The 20,468-nt window shown below is 31.4% G+C and overlaps 1 protein-coding gene and 1 non-coding gene across 2 annotated transcripts; both read right to left on the bottom strand.

The window, feature by feature from the left end:
* Window positions 1-10,413: 10,413 nt before the first annotated feature.
* On the bottom strand, window positions 10,414-10,485 carry TRNAT-UGU (transfer RNA threonine (anticodon UGU)). The gene has a single exon. It is a non-coding gene; the product is annotated as a tRNA-Thr (tRNA).
* Window positions 10,486-16,845: 6,360 nt separating this feature from the next.
* LOC145323427 (uncharacterized) lies at window positions 16,846-20,468 on the bottom strand. The gene is made up of 7 exons (XM_080165840.1): window positions 20,395-20,468; window positions 20,150-20,214; window positions 19,926-20,069; window positions 19,115-19,187; window positions 18,460-18,570; window positions 17,875-17,976; window positions 16,846-17,003 (listed from the first exon to the last, which is right to left on the bottom strand). The coding sequence occupies exons 2-7, from the start codon at window positions 20,211-20,213 to the stop codon at window positions 16,997-16,999; spliced, it is 501 nt and encodes a 166-aa protein (XP_080021966.1). The 5' UTR covers window position 20,214; window positions 20,395-20,468; the 3' UTR covers window positions 16,846-16,996.

The raw sequence follows: 20,468 nt of genomic DNA, 5'->3' as shown, positions 1-20,468 counted from the left end.
ATGAAAATTTACTTATACCATATTCAATTATATTCCCAAGAGCGTATTAGACAATACTATACAGACAAATACATTATTTAGTACTACCTGTTACTTCACAAAACATTACCTAATACTTAATAATGCATTGAAAACTTCCTTGTATCGTAATGACGTTTTTTTCCTACTACGTACGGATTGATACTATACATTAATGTGAAGAATATAGAGTATCACCTGATGCTAAAAAAAAAAATTATTTTTAACAGTGTACTGCCACTAATGCGATTATTGGGTTAATTATATCTGATGTTATTTTGTTGTTTAGGTACAAGAGCACGGGGACGAGTACCGGGTTTGAGTCGAGTCCTTAAATGCGAAGCGCGAGAATCAACAAACAACCTTTTCTTATTCTGAATGGCAATGGTAGGATGGATCGAATGAAAAACAATTATTTTTCCTGAAGAGAGAGGTTTTCTCTTATATATCGGATATAATAAAAAAAGGCAAGTTATTCAAAATTGTTTTCTTTTTGATTTATTTTTACTTATCAGTTATGCAAGTGAAAATGCTGATATGAAAAATAAAATCGACACTTAATATTACAAGACAATAATAATTTTTTTTTTTCTTTAAATACAGAATTTAAAAATAATTATAAGTGCAATCAAAATAGATATTACAATAGGAAGACAATATAACATGTATTGTAATGTTACCTTATAACTAAAGTTTGATCCTTAAAAACTAAACTAAATATCAGGGTTCGGAAGCCGCGCTATCAGCCGCGCGGCTGCGGCTGCGGCTGAATCCTAATTTGCGGCTGCGGCTGCGGCTGCGGCTGCTTAAAGTTATGGAAGTGGCTGAGGCTGAGAGTGGCTGAGGCTTAGTGCGGCTGAGAGTGGCTGCGGCTGAATGCGGCTGAGGCTTAATAAGAATTGGGGTGGCTGAGGCTTACAGTGGCTGAATTGGAATTTTGTGGCTGAGGCTTCGAGCGGCTGAGGCTTACAGTGGCTGAGGGTGGCTGAGGCTTACAGTGGCTGAAGGATTTGTGGCTGAGGCTGCGGCTTACTGAAAGCCGCGCGGCTCATAGCGGCTGCGGCTTACAGTGGCTGATTGGAAAATTAAGCCGCGCGGCTGAGTGAGGCTGAGGCTGAGAGTGGCTGATAACATAATTAAGCCTCGCGGCTGATTCTGAGGCTGCGGCTTACTGAAAGCCGTGCGGCTGAGGCTGTGGCTGAATTAAATTCAGCCGCGCAGCTGAATGCGGCTGCGGCTGAATACAATATTAAGCCTTGCGGCTGATCTTATGGCTGATTATAAAATAAGCTTTGCAGCTGAGGCTTCGGCTAAATTGGATTTTTTAAATGCATTCTAGGACATTTTTTGGAGAGTTGAGGGTGGTTAGGGGTTGTGAGAATAAGAGTGGAGGGAAGAGGGGGGAGGACAGCAGGATTTTTTCAAATGCTTAATTCAGAATTAGTACCCAAATTTTATACTGGTACCCAAAGTTTTATACTGATACCCAAAGTTTATTCTGGTACCCAAAGTTTTATACTGGTACCCAAAATTATATACTAGTACTCAAATTTTATTCTGGTACCCAAAGTTTTATTCTAGTACCCAAAGTTTTATACTGGTACTCAAAGTTTTATACTGGTACCCAAAGTTTTAGTCTGGTACCCAAAGTTTTATAATGGTACCCAAAGTTTTAGACTAGAACCCAAAGTTTTATACTGGTACCCAAATTTTACTGGTAACCAAAGTTTTATACTGGTACACAAAGTTTTATACTGGTACCCAAAGTTTTATACTGGTACCCAAAATTTTATACTGGTACCCAAAGTTTTATTCTGGTACCCAAAGTTTTATACTGGTACCCAAAGTTTTATACTGGTACCCAAAGTTTTATACTGGTACCCAAAGTTTTTTACTGGTACCCAAAGTTTTATACTAGAACCCAAAGTTTTATACTGGTACCCAAAGTTTTATACTGGTACCCAAAGTTTTAAACTGGTACCAAAAGTTTTATACTGGTACTAAAAATTTATACTGGTACCCAAAGTTTTTTACTGGTACCCAAAGTTTTATACAGGTACCCAAATTTTATACTGGTACCCAAAGTTTTATACTGGTACCCAAAGTTTTATACAGTTACCCAAATTTTATACTGGTACCCAAATTTTATACTGGTACCCAAAGTTTTATACTGGTACCCAAAGTTTTATACTGGTACCCAAAGTTTTATACTGGTACCCAAAATTTTATACTAATACCTAAAATTTTGTTTTAATATTGGTACCCAAAGTTTTATACTGGTACCTTAAGTTTTATACGAGTACCCAAAGTTTTATACTGGTACCCAAATTTTATATTGGTACCCAAAGTTTTATACTGGTACCCAAAGTTTTATACTGGTACCCAAAATTTTATACTAATAGCCAAAAATTTATTCTGGTACCCAAAGTTTTATACTGGTACCCAAAGTTTTATACTAAAAGACAAAAATTTATTCTGATACCCAAAGTTTTATACTGGTACCCAAAGTTTTATACAAGTTTTTTAGCAGTAGGAATTTATTTCAACATCTTTAGTTATGATGCAGTACAAAGCCTATCAACTCCCAGACGACGAGCCAATGCGCTACATGTTGAGCCACGGTCGAGGGTTTCTATGACATTAACTCAAGGTCCAACAACCCTGGATAACTAAGGGGAATTATATCTTTCCTTTGCTACTGTACATGTTGCACACCTAGCACCTAGGAACCATTTAATGTCTTCAGTTATAACACAGTGTCTGCGCGAGATTCGAACCTATTACATCCCTGATGACAAGCAGATGCGCTACTTGTTGAACCTTGGGGAACCAATTCTTTCCTTTTCTGTATTAGTTTAAGTGACATCTATCCAGCAACCAACTTTTTTTTATGGAACTACCTGCCTGAAAGTTTTATGGTAATGAGTTACGCCTGTTTATGAGCCAAGGAAATCCTCCTACTCCAACTTTACATGTTGCACACCTGCCATAGCAGCAGTAGGAACCATTTTATGTCTTCAGTTATAACGCAGTGTCTGGCCGAGATTCGAACCTATTACCTCCCTGATGACAAGCAGATGCGCTTCTTGTTGAACCTTGGATAATTAAGGGGAACCAATTCTTTCCAATTTAAGTGACATCTATCCAGCAACCAACTACCTGCCAGAAAGTCCTATGGTAATGAGTTACGCCTGTTTACGAGCCAAGGAAATTCTCATACTCTAACTTTACATGTTGTATACCTGGCATAGCTGCAGTAGGAACTATTTAACGTCTTCAGTTTTCACGCAGTGTCTGGCCAAGATTCGAACCTATTACCTCCATGATGACAAGCAGATGCGCTACATGTTGAGCCATGGTACGCAGGTTAAATTTGTCTTAAAAATAATCGTCTTTAAAATGCTTATCATATGTACACTTGCAATAAATGTATTTGTCATAAAAACTTACCTCTTATGAAAAATGTTTTTTTTACAAAAGTGCTTTTCATTACAATTATTCATGGGTATAATTTTTATGACTAACTTTTTATGACAATGTAATTATGAAGTTATTACAAAAAATACTAAACAATAGGTACTGGAAAAAGAAGAACTGAATTAAAATAATTTTTTGGGGGGTAGGGTGATTTTTATTGGGTGGGGAGGGCCGGGGCGAGTAAATCCCATTTTTAATTTTGGGGTGATGTTTAATTTTTTTTCTAAGGCAATTTTTTTCTGGTAGTGTGATGGTACCCTCCCCCAAAATAGTTGTAAACCTTCCCAGTACCTATAAGAAACTACCCTGAATAGGAGCACCATATCGGTTTAGTAGTTAGCGAGATCCTGCAGTACAAACATATAGAGAGACAAACAAACAGACATCATAATACTTAATGATCTAAAAATAAGACAAATTTTCATTTTGAAATATTGGAGCTCTGATAGCTTTTTGGTACGGTAACAGCTTTGAACCATCTATCATCCGGGTTCGAATCCCAGAAGAAAAAAAAAATTTTAGTTTTAATTTTAGTTTTTTAAAAAATTCAAAAACTTGGAAAAGGCAATTTAAAAAGTTTTCATTAGTTCAGTAGTTATCGAATTCTTAATCTACAGACAAAATAACTCTCCATACTTTATACAAGGTTTTAGAAATAATCATATGTAATTCTTGGTGGAATTGAACAGAAAACCTTTCTTACACATTATGGTGCACTAACCCTTAGAACATAGGTGTAAAGCAATTTTATATTAAAATTTAGTTAATAATATTACAAACTAGAAATGCCTGGATGTACCATCCAGGTTTAGATAAATTGGTGAAAATAATTGTTTCCTTCTGTTATGATACATTATTGATATTGATTCTTATAAAAATCATCATCCTGAAACATTATTTTCAACAAAAAAAGGGGCTTTAGCTTTTTTGTTTAATTTCTTCTGTGGTTGATTTTATTTTACCATCAAATAAAAAAATCTGTAAAGATTCCATTTTAAAAAAGAAGGGTGACACAAATTTCAGATCTTAGTATTCATGATTTGAGAAAAATTCATCTTTATATCATAGCACAAATTAGATAATCCTGAAAGCATCCCTTAGATTTTATGGAGAAAATAAGTAAATCAAATTGCAAAAAAAAATATCTGAAATTTTAGCTAACCTTCCAACATGACCGCGTGCAACTTCGGGAAATGGCATTTTATAACTGTCCATCATTTTAAAGGATTTTAAGGGGGGTTGGGTGGGTTTTGAATATACAATAATAAATACCTTTATAGATATACATTATACATTCTCCTATTATTGTTTCAAACAAAAAATAAACTTTTGTCTAAATATAGGAAGTCCGCATAACACAATGAATTGTCTTTTATTTACAAAAAAAAGTGATTGTTAAATCTACAAAACTAAACTCTCCATAACTTGCCCAGTAATGTATTAATATCTTCAGAATGTTTAAGTATTTGATATATTGACTTAAAGTGGCTGTGAATTTGCAAATAACGTTATATATATAGGTAGATAACTGACAATTAAAGATATTTTTTTAAAAATATTGCCTTAAAAAATGACAATTATTCAATTAAATGAAAAAGAATTTTTAAATTTTCTGAACTTTACACTACCGCGAACACCATTTTTAAGAAAACTGAATAATAAATGCAGTAAATACGAATAATTGTAGTGATTTATAGATAATTGCATTCAAAATAGTTAAAATGTTATGTTTTTTTTTAAAATGTCATTTAAAAGTAACACACAAGACAGTCATTTTAATGATAAAAATGCAAAATAAAAAAAAAAGTAACAGATCAAAACTTGAAATGTTATTTACTGGCCCGGCTTTTTGCGTTACCTCTCTCTCTCTCTCTCTCTCTCTCTCTCTCTCTCTCTCTCTCTCTCTCTCTCTCTCTCTCTCTCTCTCTCTCTCTCTCTCTCTCTCTCTCTCTCTCTCTCTCTTCTCTCTCTCTCCCTCTCTCCCTCCCTCTCTCTCTCTCTCTCTGTTTCTCTTCTTTCACTTTGCTATTTCTACCTCTAGGTCAGTTGTTAATTAAATATTATTTAAAGTGTAAAAAGATTAAACCATTCAAATCTATAACAAGTCATTCTAATCTAAATTTATATTTTCTAATTTCTATTTAATCTACAAGCAACTGCGTCTCTAGTATCTAAGGATATTCAAAGGGATATAAAAGGGCAGAAAAATAGCTTAAAACCAACGAACGACTTTTTTAACAAAAATAAAATAGCCTAAAACCTTTCCCAAAAACCATAAGAAGCTTCACTGTAAAAGTGAACCATATCGTTTCAGCGGTTAGCGAGATCCTTCTCTACAGATAAAAAAAGCTTACAACTTTATAAAATATTATTATATGTATAAACACAGTTTAATTTTTTAACTTTCTTTATTGATGGAATACATATGTTTCTCTATAAAAATAGATCATCAGTTCCAATTAAGATGTATAAAGTAAGAGTTAAAAAAATATATGTCCTTGCATTTAGAATCCTTTTTGTTAAATCTTTTCATTTAAAACTCACCCTTCAGTATGTGATTGTATGCAGGGAGGAAATGGATATTTGACTTATTATTACATTAGTTCCCAAAGTTAATGACATTTTGTTAGTTGGCTAATTAACTTTGGGGACTTTCATAGAATTTTGTGTATATTTTCATTGTGAATATCCATTAATTTAACGGCCATTGTCTTATGCCTCTAGTTCCTTGGTTAATTAGGTAGCAATGGGTGGGCGGGTGGGGCGTTAAGTGTGTGTGTGTGTTATACTACGATAGTGTGTGTGGGCGTGTGTGTGTGTGCGGGGGTGTTATACTACGATAGTGTGTGTGTGTTATACTACGATAGTTTGTGTGTGCGTGTGTGTGTGTGTTATACTACGATAGTGTGTGTGTGCGTGTGTGTGTGTGTGACGAATTGCAATAACTATTCATTTTGGAATAAAAAAAATAATGTTTATTTTTATGGAAAAACTTTAATAAAATGATTGAATTTTTTGCTGAAGTATACAGCAAATATAATAAATTTTTACTTTTTGAACAATTTAAATCTTAAATATCATTCTTTCTATAAATTTAAACAATTTTTCTATTGTCTTTATACCGGCTCAGAAATACCGAAATTCTGTTAATGATTTTATAAAATAAACCAAACTTTTTCATTACATTTTAAAGAAAGTTTGAAGACAAATATTAATAGCGGTTTATTACAAAATTATTTCCTAAGTATTGATTTTTTTGTTTTTATCTGCAAGCGAAGAAATGGCTTTTTTTCTTATAGTTTAATTATTGCTCAGACTTTAACATTAACTTCGTGTGGAATTGAGCTTGACATTTTAATCAAATTTTTTTCTAACTTCTTGGAGCTTTTAAGAAATTATTGTACGAAAATTACTTAAAAAACAAGGAATGGTAAATAAAAATGAATTCTGAAAAAACTAATTCGTGATCTCTTTAAATGAATCTTATTATGGAGTCAAAATCAATCTTTATTTATTTACAAAGATGTATACTAAAAGTAATTTTATTCTTTATACTATAAAAAAAAGTTTAAATATTATATTATTCTAGGAATTATCTTTATTGCTTCTCAGCTTAACAAAAGGAAAATTTGTCTACAAACAAATCTTGTTGCAATTTAAAATATGTTTAAATTTCCTTCACAAACGTATATTCTGTTATGGCTGAGTGGGCTAAGGCGTTATTTTAATTTTTTCTCTTCATATCTAATTCATATCTTAAAACTCAGGATCGACTCAGCTTAAGAAAAAATGTGATTCAAATCAGGTTTTTCAGATATTTTTAAAAATATATATATCCTTTTCCATTAAAATGCCAATATCCTAGGAAACCCAGCAGCCAAGAAAATGCAACATGCAAAATTTAATCTGTTATAATTCAATTTATAATATCAACTTTTCAATTAATGGTGAATTTTTCTCAAATCATGAAAACTGAAATCTGAATTTGCGTCACCCTTCAACATTGAATATGACTTAGAGAACTACATCTATAAAATCCATCAAAAATATAAATATTAACATATTCATAGAAAAACATATTTTCTATATATGCATTAAAAAGCATTTTGCTTTCAAGCTTCTATATTAGAATTTTTAATTATCAGCTTAAAATTTGGGTGAACATTCCTTTCCTAAATAGCGCATGGGTTAACACGCTGGTTTGTCATCCTTAAAATCCAGGTTCTAGTCTTGCTAAGTTACACATTTTTTATCCAAAATTCCGTTGACAACAAAGTAATCTTTCCTTATTACATAACAATTTCACGAATCGATTAATTCATTTATGAATCAAAAATATTTTAAGGGGGGTGGAGAGGGGGGAGTAATATAATATTTATTTAGCATCGTATCATTAACTATTATTATATAACACTGGCTTTAATCTCAAATGATTGTACATTTTTATATTCATAAAAACTGGATATGATAGGATGCATATATATATTTTTCAGTATGGCTAAGAACCGGTTCTAATTCGGATTCGAAGCGATACTGGAATATTAAGTGAGAATGTATTTAGGGTCAGGGAATATCAAATACAAATTTTATTATGTATTATTAAAAAAAAATTGCACTGAAATATGTATCCTGCATGCCTTAGTGTTTTACACTCTAGTTTCCCATTTTCCATGAAAAATTTTCTCAAAAATTATGTGGACACTAACTTGATTATATGTTGTGTGGACACTACCTTGATCTTAATGAGTTGAACTAAATAGAAGAGAATCAACAAACCTCGAAACCGTAATGGTTGTCAAATAGTTTTTGTATAATTTTTTTAATTTGAAATATTCATGAAGTCATATCTAACTAATCTTTAAAATTTGTCAGGGTGGTTATATACTATTAGTAATAAGAATAAATTTTACTCTAAAATGGCAACCCTGAATAAAAGTGCATAATAAAGTATAAACCATACCTTGGAACAAAAGATTCGGCCATTTCAAAATATAGCCCATATACGATACTTACATCGCATTGTTTAAAATTGCAGATATAAAACAATACTGGGTGGTTTAGTGGGTAAAGTTTGACGTTATTTATTTTTTATTTTTAACAACTTCATATAGAGTTCCGGTTCTAATCCCCGCGAAAAAAAACTTAAATCTATTAACTATATCCCATTATATAAAGTAGTAAGCTTTTTTTATCTGCAGGAAAGGATCTTCTAACTGCTAAACCAAAATATTTTCTTTACAGTGAAGCATCCAATAGGTCCAGGGAAGGTTTATAAATTTTTATTGTTTTTTATCCTCTTATAAGAAGTATCCCCAAAAGTTAAATTTTAAAATGATGTTTACGTAGCGCGAACGTCGCCGGTTCAAACCTACGACATGACTTATTTAAAAATTCTAGTTTAATTCCCTGCAAGTAAACTAAACATTTTTATATATCATCCATATAATAAAGTAACAGGATGTTTGTTTGTCTGTCTGTTTGTTTGTACCAAAGGAAACGCTAACCACTGAACCGATATGGTTCTCTTTTACAGGGTAGCTTATCATAGGTCCTGGGAAGGTTTCTAACTATTTTTTCCCACAAAAAAGATATAATTTTTGAAAAACTAAAATTAAAAATAGCAGATGGTCGACTCCCCCCCCCCCAAAAAAAAAAATAATAATAATTCACACCTTCAAAACCTCTCCCTCTTTCTCTCTCTCTCTCTCTTCTCTCTCTCTCTCTCTCTCTCTCTCTCTCTCTCTCTCTCTCTCTCTCTCTCTATCTCTCTATCTCTCTATCTATCTATCTCTCTCTCTCTCTCTCTCCCGTTGTCTAGATTTCGAGGATTAAATGATCAAAATGATGTAGGGCAACAGTAGCTGGTTCGAATCTTGTTGAAAATAATTTTTTTTTTAATTGCTTTTTTAGATTTGTTTTATTCTTTATCAGTATTGTTTACAATGCAATGTTAGAAAAATATTTTTTTTCTTTTGATCACTGAAGTGGTTTTGATCTGATGTGCTTCGGACTTCTGGGATTAAAATTATTTGATGCACTCAACCACTAAGCTACAGAGATGATTAATTTAAGCAATTATAAAAAAAATCTAAATATTGTCTATATTGCCTCTTTCAATTAACATATTTGGTTGCCTTCAATTTTTCCTCTCTCTCTTTGAGTACATCTTAAAATTTTTAAATGCCATGTGTTGTCTATTGCGGTACGCTGGTCAAAGCACTGGCTATTAGATATAAAGATCATGTGTTCAATTCCTGGTGACATTAGAAATTTACAAAAATTTTCAGTTTATTATCGTATGTCAGTGATAATAGATGTAAATAATTTTTTTCAGTTTATTATTTATTTATCTCTCTCTATGTATCTTATTAATTTGAAGGAAATCTATTATCTCCTGTGGTATGGCGGTCAAAGTGCTGGCTTCCAGTTATAATAATCATGCGTTCAAATCCTGGTGATGATAGATGAGTTTAATATTTTTCAGTCTCTCTCTCTCTCTCTCTCTCTCTTATGTAGATTTTTTTGCATATTATACAGGACAATTTATTGCATTTTACAGACCTTTTTTTAACCAACTCTAAAAAGTAAAATACATCGCTGTTTAAATTTTTTTTGTTAGAAAACATATTGGGATAATTTGTGTTCAAAATAAACACACACACACACCCTCCCCCCTCCCCAAATCTTAATTTAATTATTTTCATTAATTTAAAAATACTATAAAAAATTAAATATGTATAAATCTTTTTTTTGCATAACTTTTTCAGTGTCTCTCATCAACCACAAAGTATTAAATACATTTAAAATTGAAGAAATATCTAAGTAGGAGAAGCTTAATTATATAGAACAAGTATTGCGTACCTAAACGGAAAAATAATAGAGAAGCTACTATATAACTTGAGTATCACAAAAATTGATTGCCCCCTGTGAGGTTTGAACTCACGGTCCCTAGTTTACAAGACGAGTGCTCTACCATTGAGCTAAATAGGCCACTTGTACAAGAAAAAAAATTTAAGATAATACAAATTCATAGTGAATATTAAGTAAATTCTGAAAAATTTGTATCTTTTAAAAACAATAAAATTAGGCAAACGTACGTCAGTAGGGCAGTTACCCTATAAATAGTATTCAATAATATTCATAAGTATCAACGTTCAAAAACGTATTGCTCCTGGTGAAATTCGAACTTATAACCCCGGCATAACAGTGTAGAAGACATTACAGGTTCAAACTTTTTGTAGTTGTTCGAGATGGTAGTTTCTATGTTGTAATTTAAAAAAAAACTTAAGATAAAATTTTTATAAAAGAATATAAAAAAATTTAAAAGTATAACATTTAAAAAAATTATTTTTTGGCGATGGAAATGTCTGACCCCCACCCCAAAATTAGCTCAAAACCATCCAATGTCAATATATATATAACTAGCGGCTACGCCCCTAGAGGCCTCTAGGGGGCACTTGAGGAAGAGAGAGAGTCAAATTTAATAACCCAATTTCTTATTTTAAATTTTTAAAGAAAAGTAAAAAATTTTTATTTGGGAGGGGGGGATTTTTTTTTTAGGGCCTCCCCCCTCATTTTTAATTTTAGTTTTAAAAATTTAAAAAAAAATTTCTTTTTTTGAGGGGGGGGGATTTTAATTTTTTTGGGGGGTTGGGGGTGTCCCACCCCCAAAAAAATATTTATAAACCTTCCCAGGACCTATGAGAAGCTACCCTGTTAAGGAGAACCCGATCGGTTCAGCGGTTAGAGAGATCCTTCGGTACAGACACACAGATACACAGACACACAGACATCCTGTTACTTTAGTAAAAGGATTCCTGAGAAGGACAACATTGTCAGTTCAGTGGTTGCTGAGATCTTAAGCTTCAGACAGACAAAATTAAATGAAAATTAAGCCCCGCGGCTGAATTGACGGCTGAGGCTTGTACTAATTTAGCACCTGCGGCTGCGGCTGGGGCTTACAATATCTCAGCCGCGCGGCTGTGTCAAAGCTGCGGCTGAATTTAAAAAATTAAGCTGCGGCTGAGGCTGCGGCTTACAAATATCAAGCCGCGCGGCTGCGGCTGCGGCATAATCATAACTTTGCAGCTGCGGCTGAGGCTCTCTTGAAGCCGCGCGGCTGAGTGCGGCTGCGGCTTCAAATTATTAACAGCCGCGCGGCTGAGTGTGGCTGAGGCTTCCCCAACTATAAGCCGCGCGGCTGATTGCGGCTGAGGCTTAGAGGGGCGTTGGCTGAATGAGGCTTAGTGCGGCTGAGGCTTAATGTGGCTGAATTGGAGTTTTGTGGCTGAGGCTTACAGTGGCTGAGGCTTACAGTGGCTGAATGCGGCTGAGGCTTACAGTGGCTTATGTTTTCTTTAAGCCGCGCGGCTGCGACTAAGGCTGAGGCTTATTGGGTGGCTGAGGAAGCCGCGCGGCTGATTTTGAGGCTTCTCGTAAGCCGCGCGGCTGATGGTGGCTGAGGCTGAGGCTGCGGCTGCGGCTGCGGCTTCCGAACCCTGCTAAATATCGACTATGTTTTTATACTTCCTCAAGGGAAAAGAAGGCAGAAGTATTTCTAATCCTTCTACTACTAGAACTAAGATGTTTTTGAATATGAAAAACTATGTGAAAATACTTAGGCTAATTTTTAACAAGTTCTTTTATTTTTAGGCTAAGAAAATATTGCTGTTAAAGTGAAAAAGAAAAGAAGTGGAGAAAAAGAGATGAATAAAAAAACTGTAAAGTTAGAATAAATGTTTCTCAAACTATCAAAAAGTTAAAGTCCAAAATAACAACAAGAGAATAAGGGAAAAATCAAAGTTAAAGAAAACGCCAGCACAGAAATAGAAAAGCACCTTTTATCTACCAAAGAAAAACTTTTACCGAACCTAAAAATTTCTAACCTGTGAAGATTTGTTGACCAAGGGACCAAGCTGGAATGACTGGTATCATATCCAGTTGGTTTTCCCTTGTTATACCTGTAGAGATGCATAATCGTTTTCTGTGCTTTTGTATAAAGGGTTGTTTTTCCATAAGGGGTTGAAACGTTTGTATACCTATATATATATATATATATATGCATAGCGATGACTCATCCAAAAATACGTATATCCTATTTTGCATTCTTCTTATGGAGTTATTTTAGACTCACTAACATTATAAAAATAAAAATAACTATCAATGTAATACTTAAACATGTTTCTTAAACTTATAATATTTTTCTTTTTCTGTGATATCTTTCTTGTTTTATCCTTCTTATTTCTTCTATTGTGTGTATATATCCAATTGTTCATTATGTAGCTGTTTTCTACCTGAAAAATTTGTTCTGTTATGTATTTTTTATAGCACTCCATTGTTACTCTAGTATTCGCCTTTTTTCCTTACTATCATAAATATAGTCTGTAACTATATAGGCTGGTTCTCCCCTTTTTATTTTATGCGTGGTTACTCTACAATTCTGTTCTGTCAGTTCGACTATTTATGCCTTATGAACTCGGCATAACAAAATACATAAATATTACCCTGTCCCGTTTTAGAAAATTTTTTTTTAAATTTTTGCCCCCAGCCATAATATGGTTGATTTATGCAAAATAATGACCCATGCAAAATATTTTTTCTGTAATGCAAAAATTGCGATGGTACAAGCACTGCAAAATTTTTAAAATTTGCAAAAAGACCTGTTTTTAAAGCTCTTGTACCATCTCAATTTTAAAGATTTAAAAAAAATTTCAATTCTAGTGTGTCAAAATAAACCTGAAATTTACCAAAAAAAATGGGGGCAGTCTCAATTCTAACATATGAAGGACAAAGGTGTAGCAAGTAATCTTTCAAAGTAAAAATTGCCAGATTTCATACACAAATAATAGAGTTAGGCCGGATTGGATGGATACAGATATCCGGCTGATCTATAATTCTGGATATCAAGTATTTAGGTTTATATTGACACACTAGAATTGAAATTTCATAAAAATCTTTAAAATTGAGATGAAACAAAAGCTTTAAAAACGGTCTTTTTGCAGATTTTAAAAAATTTGTACCATCTCAATTTTAAAGATTTTTACGAAATTTCAATTCTAGTGTGTCAATATAACCCTAAATACTTGATATCCAGAATTATGAATCAGCCGGATATCTGTATCTATCGATTCCAGCCCAACCCCATTATTTATGTATGAAATCTGGCAATTTTTACTTTGGAAAATTACTTGCTACACCTTCTTCCATTATATGTTAGAATTGAGACTGCCCCCATTTTTTTTGGTAAATTTCAGGTTTATATAGACACACTAGAATTGAAATTTTGTAAAAATCTTTAAAATTGAGATGGTACAAGAGCTTTAAAAACAGGTCTTTTTTGCAAATTTTAAAAACTTTGCAGTGCTTGTACCATCGCAATTTTTGCATTACAGAAAAAATATTTTGCATGGGTCAATATTTTGCATAAATGAACTATATTATGGCTGGGGGCAAAAATTTTAACAAAATTTTTCAAATCCGGGACAGGCTAATAAATATGTATATTATAATTTCTAAAATAATGATTTTTTAATTATATGTTGGTATTTATTTTGAGAGATACCTAATATAAACATATTAACATAATAGTTATTTAGGTTTAAAAAGACAAAGATTATCCATTTCTAGAGCTTTTGTATATACTAATAAAATATCATGCAGTAGTTAGAGTATGATAATATATTACTGAAAAAAGTAAATGCCAAAATAAGGTCTAAAATACAGGAAATATATAAATCTTTTAGATTTATCATACAACATATTACTTAACCCTTAACAGTCGGGCCCCTTGCCGCACCTTAATCGGACGGGGGGGGGGGGCGTTCAACGCCCCTTCTATTATCTCAGTTCCTATTAGAGCTAGAGGGCTAATTTTTTTTGTGCAAGTCTCCTGTTTGATAATGAATTTCTGACTTTTTAAAGTCAAAGTCAATTTTCGCTTCCTTCTTTTTTTTTAACAACCTTTGTTTTTAGGTACTTTTTTACTTAAAAATTTCAAACGGCTGTAATTTTCTTAGTTTTAAAGCTAGAAGAACAATTTTTTTCCAGAAAATGTTTATCTTTATGTAAATTTTATATTATAAATTTCAAAATATAAATTTCAGCGGCCGCAGCTGTACTTGACTTGAACACCTGTATTGCATATGAAGATGTACTACTAGAGGATATTTAAGTATTTTGGAAAGATAAAATGCTTTGTTTTAGACAAAAAAATAATTTTGCTGTTTACCTGGATGACCCTGCCAGGTTTGCTGGCATCCTGTGCCCGCCAGGATGGAGATATTCAAAAAATTCCAACTCTCAAATATGTGTCATACCCAAACTTAAAAAGTCACGCAGTTTGGGCTCTTTATCTTTCACACACAGAAAATGAGATAGAAAAGAGGAGGGGGCGTTCAACGCCCCCCCCCCCCCGACCGTTAAGGGTTAATATTTTGGTAAAGCAAAAAATATTTCATGGTTTTCAACAAATTACGCCTAAAAACCGGTTTTCCAAAGTGCCTTTTAAAAAATTTATGGAACTTATGGAATATCCATCAATTTTGGTCAAGTTTCTTTAGATATTATATCCTTTCATATGATCAAAGTTTAAAATTAACACAAATTTAAATGGTTTAAGACGAATAAAATGTGCTTTTAAAAAAAATATTAATATAAAATTTGGTGGGAATTAAGTTTACATGCCAAAAATATATTCTACATGCATTTATCAAAATTCTAACAATGATATTATAACTGCAGCAAAATAGTTATTACCATATAATTTGACACAAACAAACATCTAATGTAAAATATATTTGTCTTCAAAGTTAAATCAAATTTCAAATTAATGATGTCGTCCATGTATATTAGAATATTTCATATTAGTTTGCTTTCTATAAAACTGTTTCACATAAAAAAAAAAACAGCCGAATGATATTTTATGATATTTTATTATTATATTTGTGTAATAAAAAGTTACTTAGGATTCTAAACAAAAAATCAATAAATTATTAATTTTTTTGTAATATAGGAAAATTATCTTAATTTTTAGCTTTAGAGATGCTATACATAAAAGTTATTCTATAGGAATCTTCTTTAAAAATGCAGTTGATCATGGGTTGCCTCCCTTTCAAAATAATATTTCATCTTTAGTGAAATGTATGATTTTATAAAATAATAATAATTTGCCATTAATTAAGATTAGAGCAATCACTTTTGGGAACATGTACAGACAAACTGTAACTGTAGCATAGCCATGCTTTCAAAGTGTAATTTTTTTCCACACTTTAGGTATGTATTTTCTTTTTTTTATTTGAGGACTGTAAATGTATGATACAAATTTATAGTTTAACTGCCTTTTACATTGAAATTGAAATTTTGTTCACTCATATTAGCATGGAAATAAAAAATTATAATGATTCTTTTAATGTTGTTTTGACGATTCTAAGCTATTTTTGTCTGTAAGTAAAAGACTTTTAAATTCAAGATACACAACCCTTATAAATAAGCACAGGATTATAGGTTATTAGCACAGCTACTATATAAGTAGCACCATGTTACAAATAACTATTTTCTGGTTGCTATGCTTTCTAAATCGTACCTAACTTTTATAAGAATCACCTTGCAAAGTTTGAAATTAATAAGAATCGTCTAACATGTCCAAATAAACAAAAAGAGCTAATCGTTACGTACAGACGGACGGGTGGGACCTAAGAAATAGTATAGAAAAGCCTCGCTCATAATAACTAATAATCTTATTATAATTTCTTTCCACAACACATTAATCGGGATAAATATTAAACAAGAATTAGATAAAACAAATGTATTAGAAAGATTCAATTTACAAAAGATTATAAATAATTTCTATAATCATAACTGCAAACAAATATTATAGAAATCTTAGACTCCTAAAATATTGAATACTGGATTCATTGTCCTATCCCTGAATCACTGCATTTTTCAGCTATGAATTTATGCTTACAAATGTAAAGTAAAACCGATTTTTTTGGACAGATTTTGACTATGAAAAGGTTTTTTTATGTAAAATTAAATTAACAAGTTACTGGTAACCTAAGTTTTTGCTGAAAATAAGATTATAATTTTGCTTCTAGGCGTCATAATTTAATATTAGAATTTATATCATGAGCAATTGTAAATTTTCATATACCTAAAATATCTTGTTAAAATGTTGCAGTCTTTCAGCAGCTAAATCTGTATATATTTCTGTTAGTAAAGTAATGACTCCAGAACCAAGGAATAGAAATTTTCTGGAGCAACACCAAAATATAGTGAAGTAATATTTAGAATAAACAAAACAAGAATAATTTAATATATGTATTTCAAAAAGGTTTATATTCTAAAATTGATATACGTATATATAGAAACAAGCATTAGGACAAAGTCTTTCAATTTTTAGTTTTGGAAATTTTTACAAAATTTAAATAAAGATAATTTGGTTCTAATTTGCTTCAATATCAAGTTCCATAATCATTGCCATTTCTTCTTAGGAGATCCATTCAAGTTATACCCTTAAATACACATGCTTGCATGGATGTATCAAAATGGAGAAAACTATTAAACGGACTTTTTTTTTACTTTATAAAGATAACAAGTGTATCCTTCGAAAATTTGGAAATGTGTGTTTAACTTTTGTATCTTTTTGACTAAAAAATTGTCGTTTTTTTCATCCCAAAAAAAGTGAATAAGTGAAACCATTTAAATTTATTTGTATCCAATAAAAAAGGAACCTTAGCACAATGAGAGATAATGTATCTGATATATTATTATAAATTGGGGGATATTTAATCTGATAAAATGGGGGATTCACTCCTTATAACCCAAAAAATTTTGAATATTGTCTTTATAGTATAAGGATTATAAAACTCATAATAAAATGATTATTGAAAGCTTAATAAGCAATTGAAAAAAATACAATTTAAATAGATAAATTTTTAAACACCCACACATAATATTATTACGACAAAATAATGCAAGTTCTAAATTAGGTTAGAGAACTTTATATAAAGAAAATGTATCCTAACGAGTTCAAATTGTATCGAATTTTTAAAAATTAAAGGGAGACATTTTTAGTATGACAGCATTCATATAGAATAAAGTCCCAAAATTGAACTTAGTTAAAAATTAACAAGTCAGATTAAGGTTACATTTATGGTACAATAGAATACATGTATAAACTTTTAGCAAATTTAAAAAAAATTTAACTTAGCCAAAGCCTGTTCGTACCATTAAAAGTGTCCAATAGTTCAATAGTAACAATTAGTGACTTGAAAAAATGATTGATCAGGCATTGAGCAGTATGCAATAGTCTTAGCAAATAATTGGATATGTTGGACACATTATTTGTTCTAATTAGCAAATGTAGAGTTTCCATAGACATACCTGCCAATGGGCTGACAATTACCATTACAGATTGCTCTAACAGCATCATTACATGCATAATAATGAGGGCTATATTCTTTACAGACATCGTCCATGGCATTTCTAGATATTTGTTTTATTCATTTTAGATGAAATTATGAATTAGAATATTATAATTATATTCTTATTATATTATATTTTATAATAATTATACACAAATAGGCAAAAAATCTCCTATTAATAAAAGCTTATCAATGGTTCAGAGCTATAAAAACATTAAAATCCTTGACAGGAGTGCACTGAAAGTATATGCAGGGCTTGCAGACAAAACAATCATTCATTAAAATATGGAGATCACCTACTCTCACTTTTAAGAAAGATCCAGTAGAATAAATATATATAGAATACAGCGATTTTGTGATAGATTCTCACACACCTAAAATATGTTTTGTCCAACTTTACAATAAAACCACATCCCCCATCCAGCCCCACCTCCATACCATGGACTAAGACTATATTGCCAACCTAAATTGAAAACCAAAATTCCCCTGACACAACATCCACAAATTCATTGATTGTATATACACAATTGAAGTAAATACTTACAGACAACCAAGATAGGTATCAGGTTGTGGTTGCGCTCTACATCGATTTGTGGCAAAAGTTTGACATAGTGGAGTACCTTGGGCCGCTAGGCAAGCCCTAGGAATTGAGGTCCTAAAAAAATAATCAAAACAATTGATTTCATGAATATTTCCTGTTTAAAATAAATATTTAAAATATTGATTCTCAGTTTCAATAACAAAAAAGTTGTATACATTTTAAATGAGATTTTAGATTCAAAACTTTAAAAGTATGTTTTATGTATCTAGCTACGTAATTTAAAAGTGAAATTTCTATCATGAACGCTAGAAAATCTAAAAAATGATATCTACCTAAAAGCCATATTAAAATATTTTTTTTGTTATTGAAGCTAAAGGCTTCAAATTTGGGGAATTTGGTCTTTCAGTAGTTAAAGCGGTGTATTTATTGCAGGTTTCCTTTAATGTTATTTGATAGAAGGGAAAACAAAAACAAATATTATGTTATTATTTCTAACAATAACCATAAATAATGAAATTTCTTCTAACGTGTTTTTATGTATGAAATTCAAATTTTAATTCAACATCTGTGAATTTCAAAACTTCAGGATTATCATTTTATTTTTTTTGATAATTCAAACACCATGCAAATATTTGAGAGAGAAAATTGAAATACTTACACACAACAAGAAGAAGTTACGAAACCTACTGGTCGTTGGGGTTTTCCTGAATTTTCTGGTTTTCCAGATTTTTCTAAAAGTGAGCAAATTTATTATAGTTGGAATCTAAAGGTTTTGTGACATTGACATGGGCAATAGACAATAATGCCTTACGTTTTTTAATATAAAAAATTACCTTTAAGATTACACTTTTATCAGACTGTTAATAAAGAAATATTGCAACTTTATTAGTATTCCCTGTTTTTTCTTTGTTATTGTATTTGATATTAAATAAAATATATTGCTTATTTTATCAATTTCTAAATTACTATAATTTGGTTTAAAGCAAGGATAATGTTAAAAGTAGGCTTAACCATTAGGAAAAACAGAGAACTATGTCAAAAAGTTTAGTTTTAGCTATAGAAGGAAAAAAAGACAATTAACTGCACATTTTTATACTCCAGAAATGTTTTCCCTAAACTTGGATATAGTAAAAATCGGCGGAAACAGCCATTTTTAAAAGAAACGAGAGCCAGTTTTGCCGTATCTTTGAGATTATATGAATGAGATGATGTTAAGGTTTGATAATCTGATGAGAAATATTTACGTTCACAGTCCCTTTAAATTTTGTCCTTCAGGTAAATTAAAAAATAGCCAATTTAAGTTTTGAAGTAAAAAGGACCTAAAGAAACGAAGACTAATAGTTGCAAAAAATGGAATCTCCTCAGACTTTTTTTTACTTACATCCTTTACAGTAGTTGAGATACAAGTTGAAGGAGAGTGGCATTTTAGCCCTTTTACCTCCCTATCTGATCTATAAAAGAAATTCTACCTCGAATTATGCACATCTTTGCTGTCCTAATAAAAAATGAACTCAGGCAGTTTTTGTTCTCCATACAAATCTTGTTGCATTCCTCCAAGGACTTAGCTACAACATTATAAGCTTTGGGTCCACTAAATCCTCTTAGGCTTTCCACTAAATCAATTAAAATATCAGTTTACTTCTTTCAAAAAAAATTCAATAGCTCAATAAATGTTGATATTAAAAATGCTAACCTTTAGCTAAGATCAACATTAGTACAAAAGCACTTACGGCAGCTGAAATCCAAATCTTAGCCATTCTAAAATAAAGAAAATAGTACCTTTAGTTTAGGTTTGTATAATATGAATTATGGTAGGATGATACATATGAAAAAATAGCCAAGTGATTAACTTATAAATAAAACAGATCTGACAATTAATGAAAAAGGAACAAAAAGCAACAATAAAGTTTTAGAGTAAAAGAAGTAAAATGTACCTACCTTGAATTATCCTTTACTGATAGTAAAAAGCAACTGATGAATAATTCTGAAGCATCGCCATATTTTAACGATTA

The sequence above is a fragment of the Acartia tonsa genome, chromosome 6 (genome assembly GCF_053477335.1).
Source record: "Acartia tonsa isolate MP-2025a chromosome 6, ASM5347733v1, whole genome shotgun sequence".
NCBI classification, from domain to species: Eukaryota; Metazoa; Arthropoda; class Copepoda; order Calanoida; family Acartiidae; genus Acartia; species Acartia tonsa.
This window is presented reverse-complemented; position numbering and strand designations above follow the sequence as displayed.